The 16,755-nt window shown below is 44.6% G+C and overlaps 1 protein-coding gene across 3 annotated transcripts in view; it reads left to right on the plus strand.

Moving 5' to 3' along the window:
- The window catches only part of LOC130197438 (zinc finger protein OZF-like), a 24,541-nt gene continuing 7,786 nt past the window's right edge, over positions 1–16,755 (plus strand). Inside the window, exons 1-2 of one of the 3 annotated variants that reach the window (XM_056420142.1) lie at positions 1–434; positions 908–1,663. In XM_056420142.1, the coding sequence (XP_056276117.1) occupies positions 263–434; positions 908–1,663 (928 nt within the window). In that variant the 5' untranslated portion in view covers positions 1–262. Of the gene's footprint in view, positions 435–907; positions 1,664–15,440; positions 15,921–16,755 lie in introns of those variants that run through there. The other 2 variants (XM_056420141.1, XM_056420143.1) reach the window with 2 other exon arrangements.

The raw sequence follows: 16,755 nt of genomic DNA on the forward strand, positions 1-16,755 counted from the left end.
GTTGAATGGAGCCTGAGGGGTTTATATTGCTGTCAAACCTCCCGGCAAAATCTGAACCACTTCCCGAAGCAGTCACGTGGTACAGCCGGGCAGCGAGGCTTCGGACGTCATCATTTTTGGCTCCTCCCCTAAATGAAGCAAGCCTCGATACGCGCTTCGAGGAAACGCCCCCTCCATTACTCGAAACACGCTTCGAAGCGTCGGCACATCTCGTAACAACACTAGATGTAACGTTAGTAGTCTTCGCGGAGGTAAAACACCAATGTCGTCAGTTGAGAACATGAGAAAGTTTGTCCACGAGCGGCTGACTGCTGCTGCGGAAGAAATATTCGGAGTTTTTGAAAAAACTATCTTCGAGTACCAGGAAGAGGTCGACCGTCAGCGCAGACTGCTGGACATCGTTTGGAAACCTGAAATAAAGCTACGCATAACAGGTGTGTGAAATATAGCTCATCCTTTTATTTAATACTGCAGTCACGTGGATTCATGCAGATGGTCGACAGCAAATGAGAACAGGTTGGTACAATGAGGTGAAGCAGGCAGAGAATAAATAACCTACCTTCCACGGTACACTTGCCGTCCATGGAATACGATATATTCCTTTCAACTGTTTTATTTAATTATGTATTTAGAATATAACGTTATAAGAAGTAACATTGTGCTTTCTCTTGATATTCTATTGCACATTAAGCAACTCTCCATTGTGAGGGCGAAGAAGATTGAACAAGTTAAAATATTTGATCCAATACTGATGTTGGTTTTCTCCCCTGGGTTCACACAATTTTACCATCCTGTCCTCGTCCACTGTCAGGATAGCCGGTGTGGTGAATGCTTGGTTTCACTTGTTGGTATTTTCATTTTTATCATCAGATTATTACCTATTTCCTTTTGTTCTCTTTCCCTCCAGAGCTCCCAGAGCAACATGTCTGTAAGGAGGAGGAAGAGGAGGAAGAGGAGGTTCTCTCTGAGCAGCAGCTCTGTATTCAGGAGAGGAGCTCCAGTCTGGACCAAGAGGACCCAGCGCCTCCACAGACCAAAAAGGAACAAGAGGAACTCTGCACCAGTCCGGAGGGAGAGCAGCTTGAGCTGAAGCAGGAGAAGGAGACCTTCATGTTGACTCCTACTCATGAGGAAACGGACCACAGTGAGCCAGAACCCACAACTGACCACCAGCTCGTAGCTGAGAGCCCAGATCGTAAAGGAAGTGAGCATGAAGACTCTGAATCAACCAGAAATCCAGAGCCAGAACCAAAGAAAATAGATCCCAAAAATAGAAGTCACTGTGACGATGAGAACTTGTTAAAGATTCCCAATGATACTCAAATCAGGAAAGCACTTTTCCAATGTGATACATGTGGAAAAACATTCAAGTGCAGGTCAGGTTTGTCTATACACATGAGAACCCACACAGGTGAGAAGCCATTTATTTGCAAAACATGTTCGAAGAATTTTGGAAAAAGTAGTCATTTGACGGTCCACATGAGAACCCACACAGGTGAGAAGCCTTTTACTTGCAAAACATGTTCGAGGAATTTTGGAAAAAGTTGTAGTTTGACGGTCCACATGAGAACACACACAGGTGAGAAGCCATTTTCTTGCAAAACATGTGGAAAGGATTTTCAATATAGTTATCACTTGAAAAGCCACATGAGAACACACACCGGTGAGAAGCCATTTACTTGCAAAACATGTGGAAAGAGTTTTGGACGTAGTGATAGCTTGACGGTCCACATGAGAACACACACAGGTGAGAAGCCATTTTCTTGCAACATATGTGAAATGGATTTTCGAAATCGTTCTCACTTGAAAAACCACATGACGACACACAGGTGAGAAGCCATTTTCTTTCAAAACGTATGGAAAAGATTTTGGACGTAATGATGACTTGTTGGTTCACATGTGGAGAGCCCACTCTGGGTAGAAGCCGTAACTGCAAGAAAACATAATTTGAGGCTACTCTGTTGACGAGGCTCATAAGATCACATACAGACACGTAGCCTTGTGTTTGCAAAATGAAGAAAGAAACCCTCTCTTTGTATCGGTGAGTCAGTAATGTTGACATTAGACAACTTCTGTTTTCTGTCTACCTCATTAAACATTTCCATGTAGTTTGTAATTTCATTAACTTGAAACAATTATCGTTGTTTTGGATTTTAAAAGTGGCCCACAAACAAATTGCAGGTGGTGTGCAACACGGTGCTGTCAAAGAATCAGCCGGAGCAATAGTGAAGAAAAGTGAATGAAAAGTAGGAATCAGTGCTCGAAGGGAAGTGGGCAGCAAAATGCAGTTGTTTTCTTACCTCTTGTATGTATTCTGATGATAAAGTGATGTGAGGTGATGAATACCAGATTCACGCTGAGGTCTAAAGCTTTAAGTATATTATGTTCATCAAGGCTGCACATGTGTCTCACTGACATGAAGAGAAAAAGTAGTCATAGTGAAGAACTGTTACGTTACACAGACACTCTGGTGAGAAAGGCAAGGCAGCGCCTCTACCACCTCAGGCAGCTGAGGAAATTTAAAGTTTCCCAGAGGATCCTTCAGTCCTTCTACTCTGGAGCTGTAGAGAGCGTCCTGACAGGAAGCATCACAGCCTGGTTTGGCAACTGCTCCGCTCAGGACAGGAAGGCTCTGCAGAGAGTAGTGCGTTCGGCTGAGCGCACTATTGGAACTACACTCCCCACCCTGCAGGACTTGTACACCAGGAGGTGCAGAACCAGAGCCGGCAGGATCATGAAGGATCCTCACCACCCCAACAACAGACTGTTTCAGCTGCTGCGGTCAGGCAGGCGCCCCGTAGTCACGCTGCAAGAACAGAGAGACTGAGAGCGAGTTTCTTTCCTCAGGCCATCAGGATTGTGAACTCCGACCTCACCAGGACCCCCATAGACCCACACAACTGCCCTCTTAGGCACACACACACACACACACACACACTTACTGTAAATATTGTGTTGTTTTTTATTGTAAATAGTGTGTACTTGTTGCCCTTGCACATTCCTGCTGAGCATTGCCACTTTCATTTCACTGCACACCCTGTGTGTGTATGTGACAAATAAAAACATCTTGAATCTCTCTTGAATCTTATACCATACAAGAGTTGTTTTAATGTTGGAGCTCACAGACTGTTTATTGTTAATTTATGACTTAATACCGTAGCTGATGGTTTGATCAGTGGGGCATCCTCATGTTGAACAAGCTGTGCTGGAATGTAACTGCATGAACTCAAATACTGTAATATTGTACAACGCTGTCCTCAGATGGCTAAGATTTCATTTAAATTCCACACAGAATCTTGAGCTGAAAAAATGTAAATACATTTGAGGTATATTTGTACTTTTAATATTTCTACTTTACTACATTTTACAGGCAAATGTTGTATTTTTTAAGCCACTCCCTTTTAATTAACAGCTATAGTTAGTTTGCTGATTAAGATTTTAACGAACGAAAATTGATATAGTGCCTTCAATCTGTTTTCTTGTTAAACTATGCATCACTGTGTGAACCTTGTAAACAATTAAATCGCTCCACCTCAACATACTGTTGTATTTGTAGACCCATACCATTGACTTTTTTCTTTCATCTCTTGTTGCTGTGAAGACTTGCATATCAAATTCCTGATTGCCATATTGAATTGCATCATTCTGCTATAATAGCTCTGCAGTGCCCTTCTGCTGTCCTCATTCCCAGACAGAAAAACAATACCACCATTGTTCTTTGTCAACACCATATACATGTTTATTATGAGAACAGCAAACTATTAGTTGATTTGGAATAGGACTGATCCCAGTGATGTAATCAGGAGAAGGAGCTCTAGTCTGGACCAAGAGGACCCAGAGCCTCCACAGATTAAAGAGGAACAGGAGGGACTCTGCACCAGTCAGGAGGAAGAGCAGCTTGACTTGAAGCAGGAGACTGAGACCTTCATGTTGACTCCTACTCATGAGGGTGTTTTCCTCCAACAGCTCTTTGGCTGATAGCAATTGTGTACGATTACACAGGGTCATTGCTACAGGGTTCCTCTAGCTTTACAAAAAATGTTGTTTTATGTTCTATCTTAAATCTTTTTATTTGAAATAACGCGAAGATATCTGCTGACGTAGAAAGGAGAAAAAAATGTGAAGAGGCGGAAAGAAAAAAACAACTCGTTTCTAATGTCGGAACTTGACAGTGTGACACCCAGCTGAAGTAAACAACGGAGTTAGCGGGTACATGTTGTAACGTTAGTAGTCTTCGCGGAGGTAAAACAATAACGTCTCATTGCTGTCCGACATGAGACCATCGTTGATGTTCAAAGGGTCTGAGTAGACAAGCACACCAACGACTCCATAGGGTGCTGCATTGATGGCCTGAATGAGACACATGGCATTTGAGGAGGTTCTCTGTGAGCAGCAGCAGCTCTGTATTCAGCAGAGGAGCTTCAGTCTGGACCAAAAGGACCCAGAGCCTCCACAGATTAAAGAGGAACAGGAGGAACTCTGCACCAGCCAGGAGGGTGTTGTATCTTTTCTTCTTGGGGTTCCGCCGGCGCAGTTTGAATGAGGACTTGTTTGGAAAAGAAGAATCGAGGGACCCAGCACTCAAAGAATACAAAGTTTATTCTTTAGAGTACAAAGTAAAAACAGACGCCTGTTCAACGGCTGGAATCCACGGTCCGTGTATCAGGAATTCAACGGAGATATGTGTGTTTACAGTTTATATAGACAAGAGACAGAGGAGGTCTCATGTTCGATTCTATAGGCTCCCAAAGAATCCCCATAGCCCCCTTCCTCTCCGCACGTTGGCCACCAAATATGGATCTATGGCGCGTTCCTGCTGTGAACTGTCGCGCCAGCTTGATGACAAAGAGCTTTTCCTCCAATATGCTTGAGGCCTTGTAGGCCTCAGATCTATAAACTAGCTGTATCTTTTAAGAGTAATATGAAAATACACGACATATTCCCCTCGAGAGTTGATAGACTCGCCAATAAACAAACAATCAATGCAAACATACAGGTGTATTATCATGACAAAATACCACCCGTCCTTCAGTAAAGTTCCAACATTACTGTGACTGTATGAAGTGTAAAAGTGGTGTAAAATGAAGTATTACATGTGAAATTGAAAAACCTGTCGGGCAGTTATCTTTTCTTAAAATATCATTTAGCAATGTAGACAGGAAAATTATTTCACGGTCCCTCTGCCTAGGCGACCTTAAATTAAACTCCATACCACTGAAATCAGAAAGGTTTTAGCAAATTGTGTAGGGAAATGGTTTTTTAGCAAATACATCAGGAATTCCTCAGTAAATAATAACAAAATAATGATGTCCAGGGGTCCGGCTGGTCATCCCATTGGACCTTTCCCCCAGACCTCCTCCTGCCTGTTCCCCTGCTGTCCCTAAATGTCACGCCGAATAAACACTTGAGATTCCATTATATTTACCAAAGAACAGAAAATATCGTTTCCCCCACAATTAACACCTAAACAAGAAAATACATTCGTAATTTTGATAATGACAAATCTACAAGAATACACAAGAGTATGTAACACTTTAGCTCTTCAGCAGCTGGACTCGGTTCTTGAGGACGTCTTGACTCTGGTGGTTGTTCCACCAGTCTTTGTCCAGAGTCTTGTAGGCCACTGGTATTGTTCATGTTTGATATAATCGACTCCATTCCACCCCTGGAGTCCTTTAGCACTCCATCCTCCCTGTTGTCTCCCGTTGTTCTAGAATGACAGAAGAGACGACCAGTATCCTTGCATACACAACAGACACAAATCAGACATCAACACAGATTAACACTTTTATGAGTAAATGTAAAATTATAAAACATATCGTTCCTTTAATATATATGGCTTTCAGTGTTGACAGGATGGATTTTTCTTCTATTTTTTACAGCTTTTGTCTGGGGGATTGATGCATTCCCCCCTAGTATCACTAGTGATACTATGTGAACTCTAAGTCCTAAACCGGGCCGCTCACTCCCAACGGGTGAGTCGTAAAACGAACACTTGTAATCTCCCTGATCTTCCGGTTGAGGTTGTCGTATATACAGACTGCAATCTCTCTTAATCTCCAGTCTCCTTCTGTCAGTGAGTAATGTAAACTTCCCTGCTGGTAGTTTCCCTTCTAGGTCTATAACCCTGCCACGGCTATCTTCCCACTCAACTCTACGTTTCCCGTTTCTTCTGTCTACTCCGGGGCACTTGCACGGAAGCTGAACTGACTTTCCCAAGGTCACTTCAACCCTGGTCCTCGTAACGGTTTGGTTTAACCCTTTTCCTAACGGGTCTCGGGCTCCTCTGTCCCCCCACCTCTCTGAGTTGTCCTGTTGTGGACTCACTCCTCTGTGAGACCCCAGGAACATCACAGCCAACCGAGCTAGGTCTTGCTGTATCTGGGACATGTTGGATGACAATATCGCGATACCCATTTCCCTGCCCATCTCCTGTGCAAACGTCTCCGGCATCATCAGAAGTGTGTAGAGGAACATCAACATTATCTTCTTCCTGGACGGCCTCTCCTTCTGAATTCTGACTCTGTGGATTTTCATGCATCCTCCTGTCTGGCGCATGTTCTCCCGTATCGTTGTCAGGCTCTCGAGCCTTCCACCTCTTGAATCTGTGACTGTGTCGCCTCCTCTCCAGGTGCTTTGACACAATGTGATAAGTGGTACCACGTTGGTGACCCCTTGACCTGGACCGCGGTTCCCGTACTGCGAATCACCTCGAATGGTCCTTCACGGCGTTCAGTATACCACTTCCTTCTGAATACCTTTACGAACACCTTGTCTCCAGTCTGCACTGTGTTCCTGGTTTGCTCTTCGAGCTCTGCTTGTCCCTCCTGTCTTGCCTGCCTGGCGGAAACATATGTGGATATTCTTTTATGTAGATTAACCATATATGTAACATACTTTTGCATTTCATCTTCTAAAAGGGCCAAGCTTGGTCCTTTCCCACTTGTCCGTAGACAAGGCGTTGGCATCAGCCTTCCTGTAACCAACTCATGCGGTGTCATGTGTAAATCGCGGAGTTCACTCGAGCGACATACCATTAACGCCAATGGCAGTGCTGCCACCCAATTCAAACCCGTGTGCTGACATATTTTGACAATACGATTTTTTAGAACACCATTCATTCTTTCGCACATCCCTTGACTTTGTGGATGGTAGACTGCACCAAGGCGCTGTTTAATTCCTAGTTTTTGCAAGATCAATTTCACCGTTTTGTCCACAAACTCTTTCCCATTGTCTGAGGATATTCGGTCTGGGAGCCCCCATCTGCATATGACCTCTTTACACAAGAACTTGGCAACTGACTGAGCATCTTTACGTTTTGTCGGGCATGCTTCCGGCCATCGGGAAAATCTGTCCACAACGACCAGCATGTATCTTTTACCGTCAATTGGTTTTATCATGTCCACGTAGTCCACCACCAGTTCTCGCATTGGACCTCTTGGGGTTGGAATGTAACCTGGTGGGACCGTCACTCCGCTCGAACATTGTTTTTAGACAAATTGTGCACCTGCCTATCACATAATCAATCTGTTGAAGCAAATAAGGTGCCCAGAAACCATATTCCTTTGTGATTTTTCTCTTGACTTCCCCCCTTGCCACGTGAGCCATACCATGCGCCTCATGAATCATTAGGCCCAACAAGTCCGGTGGTGCGATTATCAGTCCCTCATGATTTCTCCAAAGTTCGCTAGAATCTCGGTGGCACCCGCTCTACCCACAGCTGTTTGTCCGTTTCCGGGGCGGCTTCCTGTATCAAAATTACATCTTTGAGTGTTATTTTGTCTTCCAAGGTCACTTCATGAGTGACGAGCAGGATTTTGCCCACTTTGTTTGCTCCTGTCACTGCTTTGGCTGCTTCGTCTGCCGCTCTGTTCCCTTTTGAAATCTTTGAAGCATCCTTTTTGTGTGCTGCACATTTGGCTATAGCTATTCCTTTGGGCTTCATCATAGCGTGCAGCAGTTTCATGATCTGGGCGTGATGTTGTATTGGAGACCCATCCGTTTTCTTGAATCCTCGGTTCTTCCATACGGATCCAAACAGATGACACACATTATGCGCATAAGCAGAATCGGTGTATATTGTCACTCGCTTTCCTTCGGCCATCAAACACGCTTCAGTCAGGCCCACGAGCTCCGCAAGCTGCGCCGATGCCGGCTGTGGTATCACTTCAGCTTTTTCAACAGTGAATCCGGTTCCTTGGGCTACTACCACGGCGTATCCAGCACTCAACTTGTCGCCAATACGATAACAGGAGCCGTCCGTCCAATACTCCAGGTCCACCTCACTCAACGGGAGGGCTTTCAAATCCGACCTCAGTCTGGAGTATTTCTCTGCTTCATGAACACAATCGTGTGGCTCCCCGTCCTCTGGAGTTGGCAAATTTTCCGCTGGATTTGTCGTGACACACCTTACGAGTGACATCCTCCTGCTCTAAAAGCCTATGATAGTCTCTGAGCCTAGACATAGTCAAATTGTTCTTTCCATAGTTCAAAAGATTTCTGAGACTATGATGTGTAAGAATTGTCACCGGGTACCCCATGGTCACTGATGATGCTTTACTGTACATTAGAGAAACCCCCACCATTGCCCTGTAGCATAGTGGTAGTCCTAACTCTACTTCTGAAAAAGCAGTGGAGTAGTAGGAAATAGGTTGAGGCCCTGTTCCCGTCCCTGTTGGCTGACAAAGGACTGCACATGTATGTTTACCCCCAATGGATGTAGATACATATAGCACGAAATTCTTGGAGTAGTCGGGAAGAGCCAAGGCCGGAGCCTCCTGCAATCTCTTTTTTGTCATTTCAAATGCCCAAAGGCCATCGTGCGTCCAAGAAAGGTTGCAGTGGAGTTTAGCATTTCCAGTGTCCTTGATCATAGCTCTCAACGGTCCCGTTAAGCTGGCATACTCCTCAACCCACGCTGAGGAATACCCTGCAATGCCAAGGAATGTCATCATCTCTCGGACTGTTCTGGGTTTTGGAGCCGTTCGAATGGCTTCCAGATGAATTTCAGAGATGCTTCGGTGTCCCATCGTGATTTGTTGGCCCAAATATGCCACCTTCTCCTGGCAATATTGTAGCTTTTTCAGAGAGGCCTTGTGTCCTTTCTCTGCCAGTATTTGAAGCAGTTTAATTGAGTCTTTATGGCATGTGTCCTTATCAGTTGAACAAATGATAATGTCATCCACGTACTGAATCACAGTACTTTGTATCACCTGATCTATCCCGACCAAATCGTCTTTCAATATTTTGTTGAAGATGTGAGGACTGTGTTTGAAACCTTGTGGCAGTCTCTCATACTCGTATGATTGTCCATTGTATGTGAAACCAAATAGGCCTTGACTCTCTTTGCTTAGTGGTACGCTGAAAAATGCACCACATAAATCTACCACTGTGAAGTGTGACGCGTTTGCAGGGATTTGGTCTAGCAAGGTGTGTGGATCTGGCACCTCTGCCGAAAGTCAGTTACCGCTTCGTTCACTGCTCTCAAATCATGTGTCAGACGATAAGAATTGTCTGGCTTCTTCACTGGCAACAAAGGCGTGTTGCTCTGGGGGTTCTGTGTTATCCTCAAGACACCTGCCTTCAGAAGTCCTTCAATCTGTGGTGCGATTCCTCGGATTGCCTCTTCCTTCAGTGGGTACTGGTTTTTCCAAGGTGGACTGGCTCCTGGTCTGAGTTCAGTTCTTACTGGTTGGGCTGACTTTACCAGTCCAATATCAGTACTATGTCGCCCATAAATCTTCTGGAACTTGTTGTAACATCTCTTCTCTTAATGCATCCGAGTCCAGTTTGACACTGCAAATTGATTCGTGTGTCATCCTCGCAGTTTGTGGCTGTCCTCGTCCTTGAGCCGAGATCATAATCTTGATGAATCGCTGATCCTCGCTCCTCCAAATGGCCTGATTTTCTTTTAGGGGTGTGAACACAGCTTCTTCAGCTTCTGCCATCATTTCTCCTATCTGCTTCTCGTGTGTTCTTCATTTACCAACAAGGTCACATGCGGCACTCCTTGTGATATCAAACTCTCTGTTCACGTAGTCGTCCGGTGTATCTTCATTGCTGCTCCTTGTGGTCCCACAATTATGCAGCCTGAATTGAGTTGGACTTGCTTTGGTTGGTGGCTTAGCCATTCTTCTGGGTTGGGTTGGGCGTTTTTGTCGAAGTACTTGAGCGTGCAGTGAAGTGGATTCTCTGGAAGTTTCGCATTGGGCATGTTGGCGATGATAAATTTCTCCCACAACTTGGCAGGTGCCACAAGGTCTTCCTGGAGGTTTCCGATCCAGAATACTGTAGGTGCTTCCGTCTCTGTTTTCATCACTGATTGATGAAAGATATCGCTTAGTATTTCAACCAGACAGCCGTCTGGAGTACACTTTATTGTACACTTCAACCTACATAACGCATCTCTTCCCAACAGCGCTATAGGTGTCTGTTCAGAGACCAATATGGGTAGTTTGATCTTTACTTCTTGGTAGCTGAGATCAACTGGTTCTGTGAGAGGGATCAGCTGTTTTACTCCCTCAAACCCGATTGTCCGGATCCATTGGCCAGACATGGGGAGATGTGTAGCATCTTTAGGCCGAATACAGGTGAAAGCCACTCCGCTGTCTACCATCACTTCCAATGGTCGATTATTTATTTTCACCTTTATCGTTGGATCTTTCTCCGGCCTGATACTACCAGCTGGCACCTCCCTTGAGTCTTCCGGGCACCTCTATAGCCCTGGTTCCGGGCCTCTGTCAGGGTTCACTGGTCCTTGGTTCGCTCCGGATTGGCCCCTGTATCCTCCTCTGGGATTTCCTCTATTATTTCCTCTGTAATCTCCTTGGTTACACTCCCGGGCGAAATGGCCAAGGGCTCCACACGTATAGCATCTGCCTGAACGCTGTTGGGAATTGGGATTATACCGTCCTCCTCTTCCGCGATTTCTTTGATTTCTGCCATTCCAGGGTTGTTCTTGGTTGTAATCTGCCCGTGGGTAGAAGGCGGCGGGAGCTACTGGAGATTGCTGTAGCTGCTGGAACTGGGCCTGGTATGGCTCTGATGTCACCACAGGTTGAGTTGGTGGTGCCTGACTCTGCATAACCAACGCTTGCTTCCTCTCTGTCCTCTTTGTTTCTACGAGTTGTATATTGTTCAATTTCCTGAGGGTTTCTTGTTCCTGACCCTTGATGTCCTGGTCTTTCTTCCTATACAGCTCCACCTGGTGTGCAATATGATCAGTGTACACTCTTCTTTCCATGCTCCCAAGCCCAACCACTTCTGCCAATTTGCTTCGTACTGGCAGCGGCAAACCCAGCAGGATCTTGCCTCTCAACACTGACTGGTCCATGCGACTCAAATCCGGATCATTCCCTGTGACATTCCTCCACGTTTGATGAGTTCTTGACACATACGCTCTTGGGTTCTCAGCCTCCCAGTGGTTCAATCAAGATGTTGTCGGGATGCACATTTGTCGGAAATGTCTCCTTTAGTGCCCTACACAAGCGACCTCTGCTTGCCGCGAACAGCTCTGAGTCATTTACAGCCGTTCCCACGTACCGCGCCAGTCCAGCTTTTTCTAGGATTTCTCCCATGCCGTGGACCCCAAGGAGATTAGCCAGGAGTCTTTTGATGTCTCCCATCGCTGGCTGTGAGCCAATCATGATTTCTTCCAGTTTTGCAATCCAAGGATGTGCTCCGTCTTGAATAATGGGCAGTTTTTCCAGTATATTCGACATATCGGTGCTCAACAATGGCTTATACTCCAGATTCTGGCCTCGGACGATCACTGGGCACATTGTCTTGGGCGTGGACTGTTTCCTAGGGCGCAATCTGGTCTTCATGCCTGATTGCCTTGAGTCTTCTCTTTGTAAATCTTCCTTCTGTATCTGCAACTCTTCCAACTGCTTTATCAGCTTCCTTTGTTCTTTCTGTCTTTCAGTTTTCTTCAAGTCACGGAGAAGCCGGTCGATGCTTACTTCAACCTCTCTCACAGTCCTCTGTGTATCCTCTTCATCGCTGCCCTCCTCTTCATTGTCTTGAGTGGTTCTATCTCCTCTTCTTTCCGCTCTAGCCAGCGTCCGCTTGACTTTAGGATCGTATCCCCCCACGTCCTCTTCTTCATCACTCTCGTCGATTTCTTCATCACTCAATTCCACCCAATCGACCTCAGTCTCCCAGTCAGTTGTCTTCTTCCTTCCGGAATTTGGATACGTTGTTATGGTTGTCTCCGCTCGTCCTCTCTCGGTTATTTGGTCCTCACTGTCTCTGACCAGATAAGATCCCTTCTGACTCATCACTGGGAGCTGCGGATAAACCATCTTGGGCTTCTTCTTCTTCATGGCGTGGTCGTCTTTTTACTGGATTCATATGTGAGAAAGTTGGATCGGTGTCGGTCAGCAGTTTCTCAGTTTGTTTCGTATTTTTCTCTATTTCTTCCGCGTATTTATCTCTTTTCTCGATGGTAGCATTCCTGAGCTTCTGTCCTTCTTCTTCAAATAACTGAAGGATGCCAAGCTCCACCAGTCTCTTCTCTTTGCGTCTTCCTCCTTTGTGCCTTTCTTTTCGCCTGCCTTGTATGTGGACACAAGTACCTTCATCACGTTAATCACGTCTGGGTTGAGTGTCCCCTCCTTGGGCCACGGTCGGTCAACCTGGGGCCATCGTTTGACCATTTCTTGGATATCTTTGCGATGTTTGCGATGCCGCTGACCAAAGGATTGTTTTTCTGTACTACATCAACTGGAGTAGATACCTTTGGCTCTTTGGTGACATTTTTTCCCATTATGACGGCTTCCTTACGCACTGTTATTATTGTATTGTTTATCGCAAGCTCAAAGTACTTCAATTAACCAATTAACAGAAATCAATAAACAAAACAAATCAATTAACCAATCAACGAATTACTCAAATCAACAAGAATTAATCCATCAACCAATTAACGAATTAATCAAATCCAGACTCCCCCCTTTTATTAATGAGATTGATTTGTCTCTGCCAAAATACCAAAGGCTCACAGGCCCAACCTTGAGTAATGTATGTGCTAATCAACACAGCCAGTGCATACCCTCGTTCCTGACACCAAACGTCAAGCAGAGGTTTGCCCACTGTCCTCGAATGTGGTCTTGAACTCTTCTAGCAATGTCCGTGTTGAATCACCATTCAGCACATATCAAAACAAACACTGCATAAAAACATAAGCAAAGCAACATAAAGAAAAAGAAAAATGAAAAGTAAAAAAAATAAAAGAAAATTAAATAATAATAAAAAATAAAAATAATTAGAATTTAAAAATTAAAACTTACAATTACAAATTAAAAATAAAATTAAAGATTCAAATGAACAAATTAAAATTTAAAATTAAAATGAACAAATTAAAATTAAGTAAATAAAATGAAACCGTATTTGTCAGCCGCGTTTCGACCAACTATTATGTAGCCCAATTTAATTAAAATTGTACTTGATCAGTCAGCCGCCAAGCCTTCATGTGTTTACCTAGATCAATGTTCTACAGTTTCACCAATGTACGCAGCTTTACAATGTGTATCATGAATATCTGACTTTGACTCGAATATATCAACACAAATGAAAAAGCTTGTGGAGTGAAACATGTACCAGCCTTTTGTTGCAGACTGTCCAGCAGGTGGTGCCAAACGTCAGTGGCCACGCCCCCGGCCTGGCCCTTGGTGTTAACTGGTTCTTTGTCCTCTTTTAGCCCAAATCTCATTCGTCATAAAATGAGTAAAAGAAAAGAAATATGAAATGGTTAGGTTCTATCAGCATGTAACCTTATGTTTAACAGACTGTGTTCTCCCCGGAGTGCATGGCTTCCATCTGTGTAACCCAACACTTCCACCCCGTTCCCCCCACCCGTGCACTAGATGTAAGGAGTGAGATGAGTATGTTTGCCCACTAGATGGCGATGACTAGTCGACCACCACGTGTTCGTTCCCCGTGGGACTCTCGCGAGAGCACGAGTCAGTCCTCTACTATTTTTTCCTTTTTTATTTCGACGCAACTCCCTAACGGAGCTTATTTAATCTTATAAATCAATATCTTACTAACTAGTTAGTCTCCTCTTCAGGGAACTCACGTTTGTCTTTACGTTCTCTTATAGAATAAAAATGCACGGCGTGATTTAGAGTTTATTGAAAAACTCCACACACCCGCACACAGCAACTCAACGCACACACGCCAGCAGGCTCGCGCACACACACACACACACACACTGGGTGCAGATCCTCCGGCCGAAGTAATTGTCCCCACCTTTTTATTTCCTTTGTGCTTTTGCCAAAAGATTAGTTATGTCTACCATTCACACGTTTAGCATGCTCTTGCCGCTTGTTCCTCTCTTAAGGTTTAATTTCTGCTACCGTCCGAGACTTTATTTCCGATGAGAGGCTGTGCATTTATTCGTCAATAACCGCAGAGTGGGAGCATACAATCGTACTTTATTTCTCAATCTCGTTAAGCCAGTACTAATTTCTTTAGACTATGTTCTATCCGATTTAAGCAGCTCTATGATCATTTTCCTTTAGGTCCTTTAACCTTCTGACTCTTAATCTCTCTTCGTTTCTTGTTACTTATCTCTGTTTCTCTGACTATGCGCAATGTTATTTTAGCGATTAACTTTCCCGCGTCTTAACGTTAAAACAAATCAAAGGCCTTATTTTCGGATAACTGCACTTACTAATTAACACACCTTAATAACATTCGCTATTTTACCCCTCTATTACTTTACCCCGAAAAAACTTTTCCCTCTCAATTCAAACGCACACACTTCCTCCCCGCACTCAAATATGCAGGAAAAATAAAAATATCGTTCGACACGGTGAAATTATTCTTGAACCACGGCTCACACACAGACTGCACTTTAATGAACCAGCATCTCAATGACGTCAGCAGATGCTCACCGTGTTTGTCGTCCCCGAGTATTCTCACACGTGACTGTTCGTAGACGCCACTTGTTGTATCTTTTCTCCTTGGGGTTCCGCCGGCGCAGTTTGAATGAGGACTTGTTTGGAAAAGAAGAATCGAGGGACCCAGCACTCAAAGAATACAAAGTTTATTCTTTAGAGTACAAAGTAAAAACAGACGCTTCGTTCGAACGGCTGGGAATCCACGGGTCCGTGTATCAGGAATTCAACGGAGATATGTGTGTTTACAGTTTATATAGACAAGAGACAGAGGGGAGGTCTCATGTTCGATTCTATAGGCTCCCCAAAGAATCCCCATAGCCCCCCTTCCTCTCCGGCACGTTGGCCACCAAATATGGATCTATGGCGCCGTTCCCTGCTGTGAACTGTCGCGCCAGCTTGATGACAAAAGAGCTTTTCCCTCCAAATATGCTTGAGGCCTTGTAGGCCTCAGATCTATAAACTAGCTGTATCTTTTAAGAGTAATATGAAAATACACGACAAGGGAGAGCAGCTTGAGCTGAAGCAGGAGACTGAGACCTTCATGTTGACTCCTACTCATGAGGGTGTTTTCCTTCATTGGCTCTCTTGCTGATAATTGTTTACAGGGTCATTGTTACTTTTATCTACCGGCTAAAGTTGTATTTTTTATGTTAAATGATTGTCTTTGAAATAACTCAAACATCAGTTGACGTAGAGAGGAGAGAAAAATATATATAAAAAAGGCGGAACCAAAATAACAACTCGTATCCAACGTCGGAACTTGACAGTGTGACACCCAGCGGAAGTAAACAACGGAGTTAGCGGGGAAAAGATGTAACGTTAGTAGTCTTCGCCGAGGTAAAACAACAATGTCGTCAGTTGAGAACATGAGAAAGTTTGTCCACGAGCGGCTGACTGCTGCTGCGGAAGAAATATTCGGAGTTTTTGAAAAAACTATCTTCGAGTACCAGGAAGAGGTCGACCGTCAGCGCAGACTGCTGGACATCGTTTGGAAACCTGAAATAAAGCTACACAGAACAGGTGTGTGAAATATAGCTCATCCTTTTAATTATTGCTGCAGTCACGTAGATTCATGCAGATGGTAGACAGCAGATGAGAACAGGTTGGTACAATGAGGTGAAGCAGGCAGAGAATAAATAACCGAGAGAGGGCGAGTGCAATCACTGGCACCGACAACTCAGTGGCAAGTCTGTGGGAAGTGCCGCTCGGTGCCAGTACTCAGCGGCAACTCAGCGGCATGTTTACGACGAGTCGCCGGCAGCAACACTCAAGTGGCAGGACAGCAGCAAGCTAACGACACTCTCCGAGAAGCTGTGGGTGGAACAACCATTGTTGTTACGACAGATCAGCTGCCGTTAATCAGTTTTATGATCATAGAATGGAGAAGCTGCGGGTTTTTTCTTTTGTCATTGCCTAAGTGTACAAATAGATAGATAATGTATTTTTGTAGACTTACTTACAATATGCAATACGATATTGCTGTACAATACTGCTGTACTATATTGAAAATTGTTTTGCTACTTTGGCCTACTACGTTTCTCTTCGTAATCTATTACACTTATATACCATGATATTGTAACGTCTCGGACGTTATGGCACTGATGACACGGAGACGGGATGACATTATTAATCCTCCCTTTATTGGGCATCCACCAACACAGACAGCGTGCTCCTCTCAGTTTAGCAGCTCGAACGTCAACAACAACGGTTCCCGTCAACCACCCTTAACTTCCGTTTTCCGACAGGTTAACCCCGCCTCCCCTCTACTCTGCCAATCACAGGCACGCCCCCTCGACCAGCACACACGGTGCCACACTGTGATTGACAGCCACTTCACAGTGTCGCTACAATATGT

Source organism: Pseudoliparis swirei, chromosome 7, assembly GCF_029220125.1.
Source record: "Pseudoliparis swirei isolate HS2019 ecotype Mariana Trench chromosome 7, NWPU_hadal_v1, whole genome shotgun sequence".
Lineage (NCBI taxonomy): Eukaryota > Metazoa > Chordata > Actinopteri > Perciformes > Liparidae > Pseudoliparis > Pseudoliparis swirei.